This window comes from Rhincodon typus, chromosome 17, assembly GCF_021869965.1.
Source record: "Rhincodon typus isolate 14 chromosome 17, sRhiTyp1.1, whole genome shotgun sequence".
In the NCBI taxonomy this organism is placed as follows: Eukaryota; Metazoa; Chordata; class Chondrichthyes; order Orectolobiformes; family Rhincodontidae; genus Rhincodon; species Rhincodon typus.
The window spans coordinates 24,716,737-24,734,864 of record NC_063348.1 but is presented as its reverse complement, the minus strand read 5'-3'; the positions used below and the strand labels follow the sequence as shown (position 1 = coordinate 24,734,864).

Below are 18,128 nucleotides of genomic sequence, written 5' to 3'. Positions count from 1 at the left end.
TCCCTCTCTCGCCCGCTCGTCTCTTTTTCTAACCTCCACCCCTCTCCTAGCTGCTGCCTTTCTAACTCTTTCCCCTTCCCCTACCCGCTGCCTTTCTAGCTTTTTTCACCTTCACCCAGCCAATGCCTTTCTAGCTGTTTTCCCTTGCCCTACTGGCTGCCTTTCTAGTTGTTTCCCCTTCCCCTGCCTGCTGCCTTTCTAACTCTTCCCTCTTCCCCGAGACGCTGCCTTTCTAGCTCTTCCTTCTTCCCAGCTCTTCCCTCTTCCCCCAGTCACTGCCTTTCTAGCTCTTTCCCCTTTCCCTAACTGCTACTTTTCTATTACACTCCCACTACCTTCCCCAAGTTAGTTTCCAAAAGAAATCTTAAAAAGCAATTTTAACTGTTATTATAATTGACAAGCCCTCAATTTTCTGTTTTGAGCAGAAGTTCAGGAAGTACAGACAGTGAAGAAAGTACAGATTCTGAAGATGAAGATGTGGACAAACGGAATAATTCATTTATACCTGGGGCCTGTCCCGATGATAGAATGGAAGTGGACACAAATGATGGCAAGTAACAAACACATGAATCATGGTTGATTTTAAAATGATCTGGCAGTTGTAAGGTTAAGTATTTGATGTAAGTTTCTCTGGTTACAAAATCACTTTTGTAAATCGTAAAGGTTCTCACTTTTTACCATGGAGATGCTTTAATATACAACATTACCTCAGTGCATTTAAACTATGCAAGGAACTTGCTGTGAAATAAAACTGTTTTCTTTCTTTACCCTTATAACAAGGTTTTATTAGCTGAGGGAAGTGTTTCTTTTTGCTAAATATCCATAGCAACCATTCCCTAGTGGACTAGTTATATATACTTTGGAACCTCTGGGATGCTAGATAAATACTTTCAGTTAATGTCAACAATGAAAGTATTTCTGTTCTCCCTGTTGGCCTCTGTTTGCTGTCTGATTGTATAAATTTGTGTGTGGTGGAACAGAGCTTGTTAAGCCCGAAGCTTTATTTCTGTTAAGTTCTAGATCTAGAAAAGAACATAATGAAAAAATAATAAACATGGACAGGATTGAGACCAAAGTCATTGAGGTATTGGATCAAATTTTGTTGCCATTGAATTGTTGAATACACCTTTAGTGATGATGAACAGAATAGCTTGGATGTTGTACCACACTCTCTTCATTAGAAACATTCCAGGTCTGGTGCATAATCTGTACCGTGTCAGCTAATCTCAGCTTGGGTGATGGCAGGTGTGGTGCAGTTGATTTTAAAATTTTTAGTTCTATTTTGAATCTTATGCCCCTTGCTGGAAATGCATGTGTAAGGACAAAATTAAATTTGATTGCATTGGTCTCTGTAATCATAAACTTGCTGAATTACATGATGAGCAATTGACAGTTAGGTACAATATTGGACACTTTGATGTCTTTTCCCTTTGCCAGTAGAGAACTAAGTGGATTGACTATTTGTGTCAACAAAGCATTGTTAAGAGACCTCTGGCACAGTTACTTGTATTGTTTTGTTAGTGGTATACGGAGACAAGCTTGAAGGGCGGTAGAGAAACAGAGCGAGATGTAGATGCAAGACTCCAGTATTAAAGAATATTAGAAATAGGAGAGTTTTGACCTGACATAGTTACACTTGAGATCCTGGTGAATCCGATATTAAATTGAAAGTCTACAGCTGTAAGATTGTTTCTTCAAGTCTCTCCAGCAATCTTGCTGGAAGCCGAAGAAGTCTCAGGCCTTAAACAAATCTTTGTAACAGTACTTTGAAATTGTTGACCTTCCTATTTCTGTTAAGTATCTGGCTTGAGTTGCAGCTGGTGCAAGTCCAATGAATGTAGGGGAAAATCTGAGCTAAGAAATTTGGTTTAGATTATAAACCAATTGTTTGTTGTATGAATTAAAAAAAATGGGGACTAGTTATCTCAGTGGGCTAAATGGCTGGTTTGCAATGCAGAGTGATGCCATCAGTGTAGGTTCACTTCCCATACTGCCTGAGGTTACCATGAAGGACCTTCCTCCTCAACCTCTTCCCTTGCCTGAGGCATAATGACCCTCCGGTTAAACCACTACCAGTCCTCTCTCTAATGAGAGAGCACCCCTATGGTCCTCTGGCACTATGGTGACTTTATTTTAATATCTTTAATGTAACTGAGTAGTTATTAGTTCCAAAAGCAGCTACCCAAAGGCTTTATTCGTAAAGTGTTGGAAACATTTTTTTTGAATGAACTAAAAGTAACGCTTGTCATGGATCTTTTGGTAACAGCAAAAGATTGGTAAATGCTGAATTGGTTTTACAGCACCAGGATGGACTGCAAACTTTGAAGTGCCTATGGAAACAGCAAATATAACTACAGCAAATTCTAATGAAGCTACCTTGTGGAGTTCGGGTGACTCAGTACAGCAAGAAACTGGATGGGCTACATTTTCTGATTTTTCATCTCAGTTAAGGTAGTATTAGTTCTGGATATCTAAAAATTCTGTAGTGAGTTGTATTAGTGTTTCGCATCAATCTACATTTGGACGTCAAACCCAACTGTAAAATGTTCGGCCCTGAAATCCTTTCAGTAGTATTTTGCTATTTAGCTTCTATAATGCTTTTATGATCTTTTTCTGAAATCACTTTTGATTTTGGTTTTTTTCTTTTACCAATTCGTGCTCCTTTACTGTGTGATATGATGTAATATTTACTGAAAGAAATTCAACCTCATTTGCCAAGACCTTGTCTACCCTACCTTGTACTGTTGTGGTAAACATGGTTTGTGCTACATTTCTCTGCTGGTACTGTTAGAGAAAACTTCAGAATATTTCTTAAAAACATTAGAGTAAAGGAAGATCATGCGACTAAATTAACTCCATGAAGATGCAAATGCTTGAAAGCACTTATAAACTTCAGTTACCAATCCAACACCAGTTGTAAAAGAATCTGTCCCTTACTTAATGTAACAATCCAAATGTTGTCAGGGGGCCATTTTGCGCTATTTGTCTCTGGCGGCAGGTTGTGATGTGAAAGCGATAGCAAAAATGCAATCTCTTTTGACCCTACCCCAGACCAGACCACCAAAGTTATGTTACGGTTTGACTTGAGACCAGTTCCCTCTTTTGTTAGAAGAAGATAAAGTGTGAGATACCTAGGAATTAAAACAAAATCACAAGATTTGACAGTTTGAACGAACGATTATAAACTAGAAGAGTAATACAATTTACGTTTTACTTGAGCATCCAGAATTAATGTGAGGTAAACAAGGCTAACAGATAAACTGTGGCGTTAACAGAGCTGCTCATGACAGATCTCAGATTTCTTTGACCTCACTCTCTTTGCTTCATTGACACATTAAGGGGTTACAAACTTCTTCAAAGGCTATAAAATAAAACACAGAACAGCAGATGCTGGAGATATGAAACAAACATGAACAAAAATTGCTGAAGAAACTCCGCAGGTCAGGCAGTATCTGTGGAGAGAGAAACAGAGTTAACATTTCAAGAGCTGAGAGTCTTCATGGTTTTGAAATGTTGACTCTGTTTGTAGAAAAGCTCTATCTTTAGACATCTGTGAACTTGAGAACTTTTTTTTAAATACTCTTGTCTCACTGTAAATCCATTGAAAAAGCTGTCTTCTTGAATGAAGTTTGAATAGGCTTTAATGATGCAATAACTTTGCTGTCAAAAAATCTCTGATCATGGAAAAATATATTTGTGCAATTTTAATTTTCTTTATGATAAAAATCTGTTTACTTTTAAAATGTTAACTTCTTTGATGTTTCTGATAGCTTGATTGTTTTATTGAGATTAAAATAATTTCAGATTAACATCTGAAAGATAATCAATGGTTTGCCATTTTGAGTATAGTTGAAATGATTTGCTGCTTCACCTGGGCACAGTCTTAATTTTGCATCAGACTCAAACAAATATCGCAAAAGGAAAATCCGTGCCATATGGATTGCTAGATCTTTGTTAACTACTTTGTTCTTGATCAGCAGTAAATACAGTCACTACAGCTGTTCCCAAAACTCTGGCATGTTTTTTGCTTGGGTGGATAACCAGGAAATAATGTGCCATGTTTTTTGCTTGGTTGGACAACCAGGAGATAATGTTCTTCTGGGAACAGTAATAAACAAAAGCATTCCTCCTCCTCCTCCTCGCTCCAGGTTGACAATGTCACTGGTTCCGAACCTCCGTCCTCAATTTGCATACAGCCACACCAAGTCAGAATAGTACTATTGGGAACTATTTCAGCATACCCTGAGGTCCAGAACTAATGATGTAGATTTAGTTTCTGTAGCATTCCTTTGCTGATCAAATCTTACTTTACAGAAGCGTTATGTTTTTTTATTTGCTGTGAGAGACATTCATGTAGCTGAGAAGGTACAAATTGTATAATTCCAAACAAACAGTGCATCAAGAGTTCTCAAGCACTGAGTAACAGTATTGATACCTGTGACATGCAGTCCAAATGTTGTCAAGCCCAATATACAAATAACAGATTCATATTTGTAATGTTACGAGTTGTGTAAAGGTGTATGTAACGGGTAAATAGTGCACTACGACACCTGTAAATTGAAATAACTTAAACATTATTTGATTCAGCTCAAAGGATCCTTTGAGAAGTAGTTCCCCTGTTGAAATGGAAACCAGTGCAGATCCAGAGGATCCCCATCACAATAGTCTAACACATCCTGAAGGTAACTCTCCTTGTTGCAGATGTTGAATTGCTAAGAAATTTTAAAGATGTGCTAAAAGTAAGAGAAAATTCTATCAATAATGTATCTGTAAATTGAAAAATACAGTATTAATAGGTATAATCATAGAATGGTTGGACTCTAAAGGCTATGCCATTTGGACAGGTTCATCATAACTTACTTGCTTTCGTACTCTGTCCCTATTTATAAAGCTTAAGAACCTGTATGCTTTATTAACCGTGCACTGAACTTGTCTCACTAACTTCAATGATTTGTGCACATATACTTTCAGCTCCCTCTGCTCCTGCACTCCCTTAAAATTATATCCTTTATTTTGTCCATTCGTTGCAATTTGGCAGGCCAACATTTGTTGCCCAGCGTTAATTACACTTGAAATGAGTGGTTTGCTAGACCATTTTAGAAGGATCTTGAGAATCAAAATGTAGGGCCAGACCAGGTAAGTAGAGCAAATTTCCTTCTCTGAAGGACGTTACTGTACCAGACGAGTTTTTTCAACTATCACTGGGCCTAGCTTTATATTGTAGATATTTGTTAATTGAATTTAAATTCCACTAATTGTCACAGTGGTATTTGAAGACAGCATTAATTTGGGCCTCTGAGTTACTAGTTCAACGTTGGTACCTCTACTTCCATCTTTTTCTAAATTGTTTTGTACATTGTCTCACTGGAACAGCACACTGGAAATCCGACTTCACTATTCTCAGAGTCATCATAAAAGGTAAAGATTTTATAAAAGTACACAAAATTCCTGGTATACCTTTTAGACCCGTGTTGACAGATAGCATGGACCGAGTTTCTGCACTTAACCAGAATGTTCACCACCAGATATTTGCTGTCACTCCATCAACTCCCATTTCCATTTTGCTGTTTCCAGCTTTATTCCATGAACTGTAACTCTACTAGCAAGTCTGTTATATTGGCATATCATTTAAATGTTTTTTGATAGTCCATATATTGCAGATCAAAGAATTACTGTCATCCACTGTTTATTACATTGTGAAAAAACTCAGTCAAGTTAATTAAGCATTGTTTGTCCTAACTCGATTCATGCTGGCTTTCCTTAACTGATTTCCATTTTCCAAGTGACTTTCAATGTTGTCCCAAATATCATTTTAAAGGCTTCTCTATATCTAAAAGCTTCTCTGTCATGTTGATATTGGTCTAATAATCAATTCAGTACTTGGGGATTCATTAACCATCGTCTTAGTTTCTTTAAAATAATGAAATACGTTATAAGTTATAAAACAAATACTACAGCGGAGCAACTGCTTTCAGTAGTGTGGTTTCTGCCAACCCAGTCTGATTGCCTGATAGGTGAAGTTGCATCCTTGTGTATATGCAGCACCTAGAGTCTTTAAAGATAAAGGTTCTTAAAGGCAAATGTATACGAAGAACATTGCCCACCAGCAAGATTAAATGAACTGCCCTACGTTGCTTATCTCATGCAATCCTCGTAGTTTATCAACTTTGAAGTCCAGACAGCCTACCTAATACCTCCTCTTTATCAATTCATAGCCGATCGATCAAGCCTATTGTAATTTACTGCAGTGTAGAAGAGTAAGAAATTACTTTATTGAAGCAAACAAGATCCTGAGTCATCTTGACAGAGTGGATTTGAAAAAGATATTTCCTCCTGTGGGATAATCTAAACTTTTAGGTAAAGTAAAATTGAGACATGCTGGTTAGCTCAGTTTTATATCCTATAATATGTGGGAAGCTGTGGACTCCATCAGTGACCTAGCGGGCTGCACGTGCAGGAACTGTCATTGACTGCCTAACTTGAGCTCTAGGTTTTAGAGTTTGAGTGACAACTGGAGTTGCTGTGGCATACCCACAAGGTTGAGGGTATCTGAATAAGACACTCAGAATTGTTCACACTATGGCTTAGGACCATGAAGGAGGCAGAAAGAGAACGGGAGACTGCGGGGCAGTCCAAGAGAATCAGACACATGGCACAGGAATATCCTGTGGTCCTGCTTGCTAATCAGTTTATAGTTTTGGTGCTGATGAGGATTTTGACTCTTGAAGCATTGTGGGCAGAGACAAATTTGTAGCACCATACGTGGCTCTGCTATACAGGAGGAAGAAGAAAGGGAGCAGAGTAGTGATAGGGAGTGTATTAATTAGCAAAACAGATAGAGTTTCTATGGCTGTAGATGTGACTCCAAGGTGGAATGTTGCCTGTCCAGTGCCAGGTTCAAGGATATCACAGAGTAGCTGTAGGACATTCTTCAGGTGTGGCTGAACAGCAAGAGATTGTGGTCAACGTTAATACCATTGACTTGGGTAGGAAAGGGGATGAGATCCTGAAAGTAGGTTTTAGGGATCTAGGAAGGACATGAATCACAGGACCTCTTAGGCAGTAGGCTCAGGATTGCTGCCATTCCTACTTAGTGACCATAGAAGTAGAAGAAATGAGCAATTGAAATTGTACACAGTCTTCACAAAGGAGAAGAATAATGTCAACTTTCTAGTTAGAGGAGTGTGAAATGATACATACAATAAGCATAATGCAAGGGGGAATACCAGAAGGACTGGCATCTTTGAAGGCAGATAAGTCATCGGGACCAGATAGATTGTATACAAGGTTGTTAAAAGAAGCCAGGGAGAAAGTAATGGATGCATTTAGGATTATTTTCCAATCCTCACTAAATACAAGTAAGATACCAGAGGATTAGAGCTCTGCGAATGTTGTATCATTATTTACAAAGGGTGTGAGGATATACAGAATAATATATAGGCTGAGCAGTCTGACTTCTATGGATAAGTTATCAGAATCAATTCTGAGAGACAATAAACTCTCACTTGGAAAGGCATGGATTAATCAGAGATAGGAAGCTTGGTTTTGTTAAGGGAAGATCATGTCTTAATTGCATTTTCTTAAGGGAGGTAACAAGGACGACCAGTGAGGGTACTGCCGTGGATGTTGTCTATGTGGAATTTAGTAAGGCATTTAACAAGGTATTATTTGCACAGACTGATCAAAAAAGTAAAAAAACCCATGTGATACAGGTGAATGGCAATTTGAATCTAAAATTAGTTGAGCAATAGGAAACAAGTTCAGAGTTGGTGAATTTTTTTTTGAGTGATAAGTGGTTTCCTGTAGCATTCTCCAGTGCTATGTTGTGTTCTTTGCTGTTGAAGTCCGAACATTAATATATACAACATGAGGAAGACATGAAATTTGCAGATGAGACACAAATAGACTTGTATTCGACGGTGGAAGGGGGACAGCTCTGGACTACAAAATGATCTCAGTGGTTTGGTTGAATAGGTGAAAAAGTGGCAAATGGAATTCAGTCCGGAGAAATGAGATGTAATGCACATGGAGATGGCAAACTCAGCTAGGGAATACACTATATAAACGGGGGGATATTGAGAAAGATAGAAAAAATGAGACACCTTGGACTCATGTCCACAGGTCATTAAAGATTTAAAGTTAGGTTTTATTGTTATGTGTACTCAAGTACAGAGATAGAAGAGTCAGTGAAAAATGTATGAAGTTGCCAATTCTGGTGCCATCTTAGGTACGAAGGTACCTAGGTACAAAATCTTAGTTGCAAAGTAGAAAACGAAAGTTGTAAGTTCAAAATTACAGTCTTTCTTGAGTACTTAGCTATGCCTGCCTCGCAATCCCCTTAAGGGCTCAATTTTCCTCCACAATGGGCTCCTCTACCGCAATGGGCTCCCTCTCCCTGTGCTGGCTCGATCTTCCCCGCAAATGCTGGGAGATCTTGGCTGCCTGCTCACGCCGCCACCGCGGGCTGCCAGTTCTTACCATTGCTGCAGATGCCGGAGGACCTCTCTCGCCGTCATGTGGGCTCATTCTCCTCTGCGCTGCACAAACCCACTCTCCACAGAAGGTAAGTAGATTAAAGTAAGGGAAGAAAGAGCAGTGAAAGAAGAAAAAAAAATACAAGCAGACGGATGAGCTCCGGGCAGGAACCTGCATGCTACGCTGCTACTCTGCTGCCGTCTTGAATGGCAGAATAGGTAGAAAATGTGATAAAGAGAGCAGATGAAATGCTTTCTTTCATTGAACAAGGTAGTGAATGCAAAAGCAGGGATATGATGTTGGAAATTTATAAAATGCTGGTTAGGCCACAACTGGAATTTTGCATACTGTTCTGCAATTGCTCGAAATTGCAGCAATGAGAAATATTGGAAAGGCAAGAGTTGTTTTCCTAAGAAAAAGGAAGCTATGTGGTGACTTAATTGAGGTATATAAAACTGAGAGGCCTGAATAGAGTAGATAGGAAAGACCTGTTTCCCTTAGCCAAGAGGTCAACTATCAGAGGCACATATATAAAATGATTAGTAGAAGACTCGAAGAGGTCAGGAAAAATTTCTCCCCTGGAGGTAGTGAGTGTCTGTCAATCTTTGCCCAGTTTGGTGGTGGAGGCAGAAACCTCCCCACTTATTTGAAAGGTACCTAAATCTGCACTTAAATGCTATACCAGATGCTAGAAGCTAGGATTAGAATGGGCGGCTAATTGGTTTTGACTCTACCACCATAGATATGGTGGGCTGAGTGGTCACTCTGTGTCTTAACTTTTTTATGTGGTTGCATGCTGGCTCTTTCAGAAACCCACTTTGTAAAATGTATGTTGCCTGAAAGAGAATGGTTATGCACAACATTCTATAGACAAACCTTCTGGGATTGACCATTGAAATAAGATTTCCTTTGGAATATTGGATAAGTACACCCCTCTTCCTATAGCACTACTGTTTCATCAGCCAAGATATTTTCAACAGTCCATTTTATTTTCTTGGCTTCCAGGCTGGTTGAAAACATTTATTCTGTTAAACATTTCTCATCAAAAATATGACAAAAACTGCCATATTCTAATAGCCATCCAGAAGATTGACATCTGAAACATGAAGCAAACCTGTTTTACCAATGTCATTTGGGACACTCAAGGCTGGAAGCCTGTTTTCATTTTTCTGAATTTCATTCTTTTAATTTTTTTTTTGTCCAGACTTCCTTGATGATCGCACGTTTCATCATAATACAACTTTTCCCATTGCCTGAAATGTGGTGACCCTCATGTTAGATTTATCACCAGTTCTCTTACTATTTAAAGAGAGAGCAGCTTATGGTCCCCAGGACTATTTCACCAATACATCCTTACTTGGCATCTTGTCAAGTCTGAGTGCACAATCAGTTTAACTGTCCAAATGTATCAACTGGTCAGTTTTTACCCTCAATGCAAAGTCATCTTTCTTTGAGGTTCTGGCCCAATTTATTGGGATGCAGTTAACATTTTACAAGTAAAACTATTGATCTAAATTCATTCCTGACGTGTTCTGCTGAATGTCTAACTTTCTATGTTTGAAGGCCACTGAAGCCTAACTTTAAATCTTAAATTCTCTCTTTATTTTATGTATTTCACTTTGTTCAAATTCCATAGAATCTCCTCACAGAAAATCATTGATGTGCATCATAAAGATGCATGCTAGTTTTTCTCCCTGATATCATTGCTCGGTCTGCTTAAAGCTAAATGTAGCCTAATTTCAGCAAGACGAACCTAACTGAGAAGTATCATACTCTTGCTGTATCACTCAAACCATTAACACTTGTTTAATTTCTATAGTTTCTCTTCTGTATCATCCAATTTTGCCAATCCATAGATCTTAGTAACTGTCCCTCATCTTGTACATTTAGAGAATTGTGTATTTGTTGATAAATTTGTCAGTTGCTTTTCCTGTTCTCACTCTTCTAGTGGAATTCTCCATTTCCTGTACTCTCAAACATGTTACTTTCATGCCCAATTTAGGTGTTGTCTTTGAGGTCAAACAACCTTGTCCTGTGTTACTACATCACTTTGGCCACATTTACCTTCTTAACTACCATAATCTGGTTCTCAGCATGGTTGAACATTTTTGCATGTGAAGTCCACTTCCAATTTTCTTAAAGTTTCTCCTCTACACTTTCCGTACTCTATTAGAACTTCCCTTGATTTGCTTTCTCTGCACCCTCTTTTTACCTTATTTAGACCTGAATATTTTTATACATCTAGGGATCTTTGGGCTTGTTGCTCCTACCTGTCACTCTAAAGGGGATATGTTGGGCCTGCACTGTCCCCATTTCTTTTTTGAACGCCCTCCCAGTATTTTTCTGTAGATTTTCCCAAAGGTTGCCCTAATTTTAAAAATTCTGTTTTCCCCCAATCCAATACCCTTTTTTCGCAGACCATCTTTTTCATTTTTCATAACAAGCTTAAATTGTATTGCATTGTGGTTGCTATCACTAATATGGTCCCCCACAGTCACTTTGATCATCTGTACAACTTTGTTCCCTAGATTTAGATGCAGCACCCTTTGTTGGACCTTCTACAGGTTGACATAAAAAGGTTTGAATGTATTCAAGAAATCTGCCCCCTCTAAACCTTTTATGCTGACTATCCCAATTAATGTTTGGGAAGTTGATGTTCCTAATTTAATAATGTTGTTGTCATTGTAATCAAAAATACAGTCACTCCAATGTGACTGTCCCCTTTTTTATTCCAAACAGAATAATAGAATTTTACAGTACAGGAGGCTGTTCGAACCATCATGTCTCTACCAGCTCCCAAAAGACCGACCCAGCTGGTGCCATTGTTCAGCCCTATCTCCATAGCCCCCTAAATTCATCACTTTCAAATATATATCCAGCTGTCTTTTGAAACATCATATGGAATTGCCTGTACCACTCTCCCAGGCAATGCATTCCAAATCCTAACTATTCTGCATAAATAAATTTCTCCTCGTCTCACTCTTAGCTCTATTGCTGACATCTTGAAATTGTGACCCCTAGTTATTGACCTATCAACTAGTGGAAACCAGATATCCTCCTTTACCCTGTCAAAATTGTTGATGATTTTGAATACCTCAACAAGGTCACCTCTTAATCTTCTCTGCTCCAAACAGAATAAGCCCAGTTTCTCTAATGTCTACTCATTTGAAGGCCATTCCAAAATATCGTCCCTCTTTACTGAGTTACTGACTCCTTAATTAATATTGCAACACCACCTCTTCTTTTACACCCTTCCTGACTTGCCTGAAGATCCTGTAACCCGGAATGTTGAGTTGCCATGTCTGTGATTGCAACAATATCTCAATTCCATGGGTCAATCACACCCTTAATTCATCTATTTTACCTATAATATTTCTAGCATTAAAGTAGAGGCCATCCATCCTTCCCTTCTTTGAATCGCAACATGGCTGCACTCTGTCCAACCGAGTTCCTATACCTTATTATTCCGTGTCCTTATTGTACTAATGCTCTTTGCCCCTCTGACTGCTGAACTTGTTTAAACTCCCCTCAACAGCACTAGCAGACCTAACTGAAAGGATGTTGATTACATTTTGGTTCAAGTGCAGACTGTCCCACTTGCCCAGAAATGGAACCAGTAAATCCAGGAAATATAAGATTCCCCCTCCTGCAACAACTTCTGAGCCATACATCTGCCATGTTCTCCTTTTTCTACGTGCATTAGCACGTGACACCGGGAGTAATCCAGAGGTTATGACCTTGGAGGTCCTGAATATTAATCTGTTGCCTAGTTCTGTGAATTCTTGATGCAAGTTGCCATCGTTCATTCTACCTATATCGTGTACAATGACCTCTGACTTATCACCGTCCCCCTTCTTATGCTCTACATAGTCATGAATCTATTATATGGTACTTGATTTAAGGTCCTTTTAGAAAGCCAAGTACATTACATCTACATTATTGTTATCTGCCTTAAGTTTGGAAATTATCTTAACCATCTAAATAAAAACTGAACGAACTGCGGATGCTGGAAATCAGAAACAAAAACGGAAATTGCTGGTAAAACTCAGCAGAACTGAGGAAAGGTCACTGGTCCTGAAACATTAACTCTGATTTTTTTCCACAGATGCTGCCAGACCTGCTGAACTTTTTCAGCAATTTCTGTTTTTGTATCTTAACTACCTGCTGTCCCTCTGGCATAAGTCCCTTTTTTATTTATTATTTTTATATAATGTACTAGCGCCCTCTGCAGTCTCTTCCTTGACTACTTTTTATGTACAGATATAATCCTTCCAGACTAGGAATTTTATCTTTAAATTTGATTAATCATGTCTTTTTTAGTCTTTAGGTGAAAATAAATTTGATTATTTGGAGGAAGACAATCTAAAACTCAATACAAATGTTAATATTTACATTATAATTCCGTTTTGTTTTTCAGTAAATCTACTCTTCAGCATGTTCTTTAAGTAAAAGTTTGGCTAATCTGACAGCATAGATACTATTTAGAAAAACAAATAAAGTGAAACATGACAGCATTTTGCATTGTCTAAGATAATAGTCAGTTACATTTTTAAACATGATTTCTACTTAACGTGCCTAGTTGTGCAATTCTACAGATCTTAACTGATCCTATCTTCAACCTGCAGATTTTGTTGCAACTTCACAGCTTGCCTGCAAGGAGCAAACAGCAGTGTCAACCACATTAAATGTAGAATCCACCTTGTTTGGAGAAGATGAAGAGGTGGCGACAGACCAAGTAACAGAGACGGTTACAAATGGCTCTATGAAAGAAACAGTCAGTCTTACTGTAGATGCCAAAACTGAAACTGCTGTGTTTAAAAGGTAGGTTGAGTGTACCAAAATCTGTCAGAATATTAATTATTTCAGTTTTTTACTTAGCTATTTTTAAAGAAAATGTAACTGAATTCCATTCCCCACATTATGGTTTGGGTATTTTGTGACTTAGTTGGATTCTCACAGTGATGGTTCAGTGATCACAATATTTGGGCTCAAAGCTACTGGCATGACATAATGCCAATTCATTCTTTCCTAGATTTATTTTGATTTGATTTTGTCTGAAATGAGGGAGGGGTTAGATTATGCGAAGAGAGTTTTGAAGATTTAAAGATTCTAATGTTTCAGAAACATCTGCCAAAATAGAATATTTTAGTGCATTTTGTCTTTCAATCCTTAAACACAAGGTTTGTTTATATTTCATTTTCTTGATGTCCTCATTCCTTCAGCTATTGCAGTTTACAATTAAATAGATATTTTTAACTTACATTTTCAGCTGTACAGCATAGGAATGAGCCCTTTAGCCCACGATGTTGTGCCAAATATGACGCCAAATTAAATTAATCTTTCTACCTACCCTTGATCCATTTCCCTCCAATGCTTGCATGTTCATGTGCTTATCTAAAAGTCCCTTAAACGCCCCTATCTACCTCCACCACCTCCCCTGGCAGCATGCTCCAGGCTCTGACCGCACTCTGTGTAAAAAAAAAAAAAAACACTTGCTCCTAACATCTCCTTTCAACTCTTCTTTCCCAGCATCTCCCCCCCACCCCGCCAACCTTAAATGCATACCCACTAGTTTTGGACATTTCAACTCTGGGGAAGAAGATTCTGACTATCAATCCTATCAATGCTTCTCATAATTTCTATCAAGTGTCCCCTTAGCCTCCACTGCTCCAGAGAAAAGAGCCTGAATTTTTCTAGCCTCTCCTTATAGCTTATACCCTCTAATCCAGGCAGCATCCTGGTAAACCTCTTCTGCACCCTCTCCAAAGCCTCCACATCCTTCCTGTAATGTGGTGACCAGAAATGAACACCTTACTCTTAAGTGTGGCCTAACCAAAGTTTTATAAAGCTGCAACATGACATCTGACTCTTGTACTCTGTTCCTTGACCAATAAAGGCAAGCATGCCATTCGCCTTCTTTACCACTCTATCTAATTGTGTGGCCACTATCAGGGATCTATGGATTTGAACCCCAAGATCCCTCTGTACATCAGTGCTGTTCAGGGACCTGCCATTAACTGTACACTATCAATAAATTGGATTTCTGTGACAAAAAATGTAAGCTTTCAATTTTTGTCTTGCTCTGGAGGGACTGGTGAGCAAATTTCAGAAAGGTGAGGTTTGGCGTAACAGTAAACATGAACTTTTGAAAAATCTGAAATAATTGATCATTTAAGAAATAATTGATGAGATGTCTAACAGCAGATCTGAGCTTTTTTTCACAATCTTGGTTAAGCAGAGCTATGAAGGATAGACTCGAGCCCAAGTACAGATTGCAAGGGAAGGGTTGGAGATGGGCACAATTAGACTCGAGCCCAAGTACAGATTGCAAGGGAAGGGTTGGAGATGGGCACAATTAGACTCGAGCCCAAGTACAGATCGCAAGGGAAGGGTTGGAGATGGGCACAAAGCTATGCAGTTGGGATAACACTGATCTTGTGTTTACTTCTGTTGGCACATACTCTAAACTGCCCTTGGGGGAATTCGGAGTGGGCATCAGAAGATTGTTGTCTTTCAACCTAAAAGTTTCTCCTCTCCCAGTCTGCTTTGTAGATGGGTTTCTCGGGAAGCGGATGAGGGGAATGGATGGGTGTGTATCTGGATCTCTCCTTCCCACACACACACTCTTACTCAATCACTGCCTTCCAAGCACACGTTATATTTTATGTCCACCGAAATACTCCTGCTCTCTCACTTGCTGTTTTCACGGCTTTTCACGCACACTCGAGCTTTCACTACGTCTCACATCTCTCATTCTGTCCCTTTCACTGATCCATCCTCGCCTGTCCCTCCCTCTGTGCCTCTATCTGTCTGTCTCTCTCTCTGTCTCCTTTGCTTGTGTTCTGTCTCACTCATGCACTCTCTCACGCAAGTACACGCACGCGTATTCTATGCAGTGATGATCCTGGCTGATGTTATTACTGGACATACCAGATCCCAGATTGAAATCTAATGCAATAGATCATATTTTCTTTTAATGAAGCGGTCTTTCACTGAAAAGCAATGCAATGCTGCAAATGCAGGTTTAATAACAATTGGCAGTTTAGTATGCAAAGAATATATTACAATAAACCCAACTGTTTATATAAAATAACTTCAAAGATTTCAAAACACACTGTAAAAGTTTAATTGTATTAATCCCAAAAACAATCCTTTACAGTAGTCACCAGAGAATTTACTTCTCTTTCATATCCATAGGGCTTAATTTAACTTAATTTCAGGTTTAATTGCAGGTCTGTTAGCTTCTTCTGGAGCCTTCACCCAACTGTATTTAGATTTTCTCAGCTTCAAATAACCCCTCAAGAGTTTTATCCAGACTCTCCTGGCCTGGAAATTTTAAACTTATCTCTATACACTGGGGTAGCCTTTTCCTTAAACTGACCTAAAAACTGCCTCCCTTTTTTTTGCAGGAACAACTGCCTTACACATCCATCTTCAGTTAGGACTTCTGCAAACTGCGCCAAACTGTTTTTTCAAAGCTATGGGTATTTCTCATTAACACTCCCAAAAATCCAAAATCTTCTATTTGAAAGCCTAATGCACTACACGGTTTACTTTAAAATTAAAAAAAAAGAACAGTGGTCCCTGAAGATCTGAAACAAAACCAGAAGCAAAAACAGCTGAAATCTGAAAAAAGGTCACTGGATTCAACATTAACTCTGCTTTCTCATCACAGATGCTGCCAGACCTGCTGAGTTTCTCCAGCAATTTGATTTTGTTGCAGACTTTACTTTGTTTGCTCATAAGCACTTCCACTGTAAGCAAATCCTCTTTGCTTTCTGTAATACTGAGTTTTAAAAGGAATCACTCTGGCAACAGAAATTCTTGCATATTGATTATAAATCACTTTAAAGCTATATGCCACTGGTTCACAGTCCAGAAATAAATTACATTGAAATATGTATCAATCTCACACCTCATATCATGGAACCAAATTATATAGACCCATCACAAGACTAAAGGTCTATTTTTCCAGTGTGGAGTATTTTTGCTGACATATGGTCAGTTTCTTGGAAAATGTCTATCTTGTCATCTTGCAGCAAAATCACTCTCAAATTGATATCGCTGGTATCAACAACCAGTTTGAATGACCACAAATTGATTTATAATTCTATGATACTCTGATAGTCTCTTGGAAGATAAACTAATGTAAGCACTTCTGTTTTCCAATCTGATTGTTGGAGGGTCAGTGTTTAAATTATCAATTTGATTCCCCAATTTCCAATTTCTCATTTCTATTTCATTCCTTATTTCTTCCACTGATGTAAGTACACTTTTCTTTTGGGTATTGTTCATGTCATAATATCTCTTCAACAGTGTGTTATTATGGCACTTTCCTGTCTGATTCTTTTTCCTGTCTCAAGTACCCACTGCATAATTTACATTGAGTTCCATTTTTGATGTGATAAGCTCCAAAGGCAGGTAACAACACTGACACATTGTCTTTGGCAACAAAATTAGGAACTTTGACAATAACTGCTATAGCTTTCAATGTTTGCTGCACATTCTTTAAATGCTTTTCAATCAACCTAAAGGCATTGTAAATTGTTCTCTTAAGTTGAAACACAGTTTGGAGTATAGTTTTGGAGCTTTGCTTTATCAGTTTCTCTGTAATTAGTTTTAATTGGTCCTCATCTCGTGTACATACATTAGTTAAAAAATGCAATATTCTGTCAACTCAGTAGGAGCATCCCTAATGGCACATAGTAACAAAGGAATTCCCTTATCCCAATCATTCGGACGTTCGTGGCAATGAATTGTAATCTTAGGTCTTCAAACTTTGATGCCTTCTTTCTAATGCAGTTCGAGAATGTGGGTGAGGAGCAAAAGATGTTTTATTTCTAAATTAGTCATTTCTTTGAATATTGCAGCATAAAATTTGAGCTTTGACGGAATGGGTAATCCATAATCTTGTTTTAAGAAAAAAACAAAAATGGAATTCATTTCACCACTACAATTTTTGCAGTAATTTACCTAAAGGCACTGCTTCAAGAAGTTCCGAGGAGTCATCTATAATTGATAAAAGATTCTGGTTCCCATTTCTGATTTTAGGTAGGGATCCTTCATAATCTATTAAAACTCTGCTAAATGGTTCTTTAGTTGAGATTTCCCCACTACCTATCCTGAGTGACACTTCTGGCAAAATTTGACAAATTCTTTATGTAATCCGGGCCAATATAACTGTTTTAATATTTTCATCTATGCTTTCTTAAAGTCTAAGTTAGCTGCCATTGGAATTTTGTGAACCACTTGCAAAATTTCTTTACAATGATCAGATGGCACAGCTTATTCCTCATCAGCTGGTAATTGGGATGGTCTCCATTTCCTCATTAAGAGTTCGTCTTTACGATAATAACATTCAGGTATTTTTCTGATTCTGCCTCTGAGTAGGCTGTTTGATATAACTTTTTTAATTCCAAATCCATTTGCTGCATATCTGTTATAGAAGATGGGCTAAGCATTATCACCCTCATTCTCTTTGCCCCATCCTTTTGAGTTAATTTTTTAAAATTTGTACTCGTTAACTACATTTTCCAAGTCATCTCTCTGATCATAGAATTAGACAGGAAGAAAACGTTCTGGGATCTAGTCACAACACAGTCTGGAAACAATCCAGGATGTTCCTGTTGTCAGATAACAAGGTGTAGAGCTGG

The 18,128-nt window shown here is 38.3% G+C and overlaps 1 protein-coding gene across 4 annotated transcripts in view; it reads left to right on the top strand.

The window, feature by feature from the left end:
- The window catches only part of ppp6r3 (protein phosphatase 6, regulatory subunit 3), a 132,468-nt gene that overhangs the window by 101,740 nt on the left and 12,600 nt on the right, over window positions 1-18,128 (top strand). For all 4 annotated transcript variants that reach the window (XM_020523499.2, XM_048606876.1, XM_048606875.1 and 1 more), the window contains 4 exons: window positions 426-550; window positions 2,301-2,451; window positions 4,588-4,682; window positions 13,101-13,296. In XM_020523499.2, the coding sequence (XP_020379088.1) occupies window positions 426-550; window positions 2,301-2,451; window positions 4,588-4,682; window positions 13,101-13,296 (567 nt within the window). The remainder of the gene's footprint in view (window positions 1-425; window positions 551-2,300; window positions 2,452-4,587; window positions 4,683-13,100; window positions 13,297-18,128) is intronic.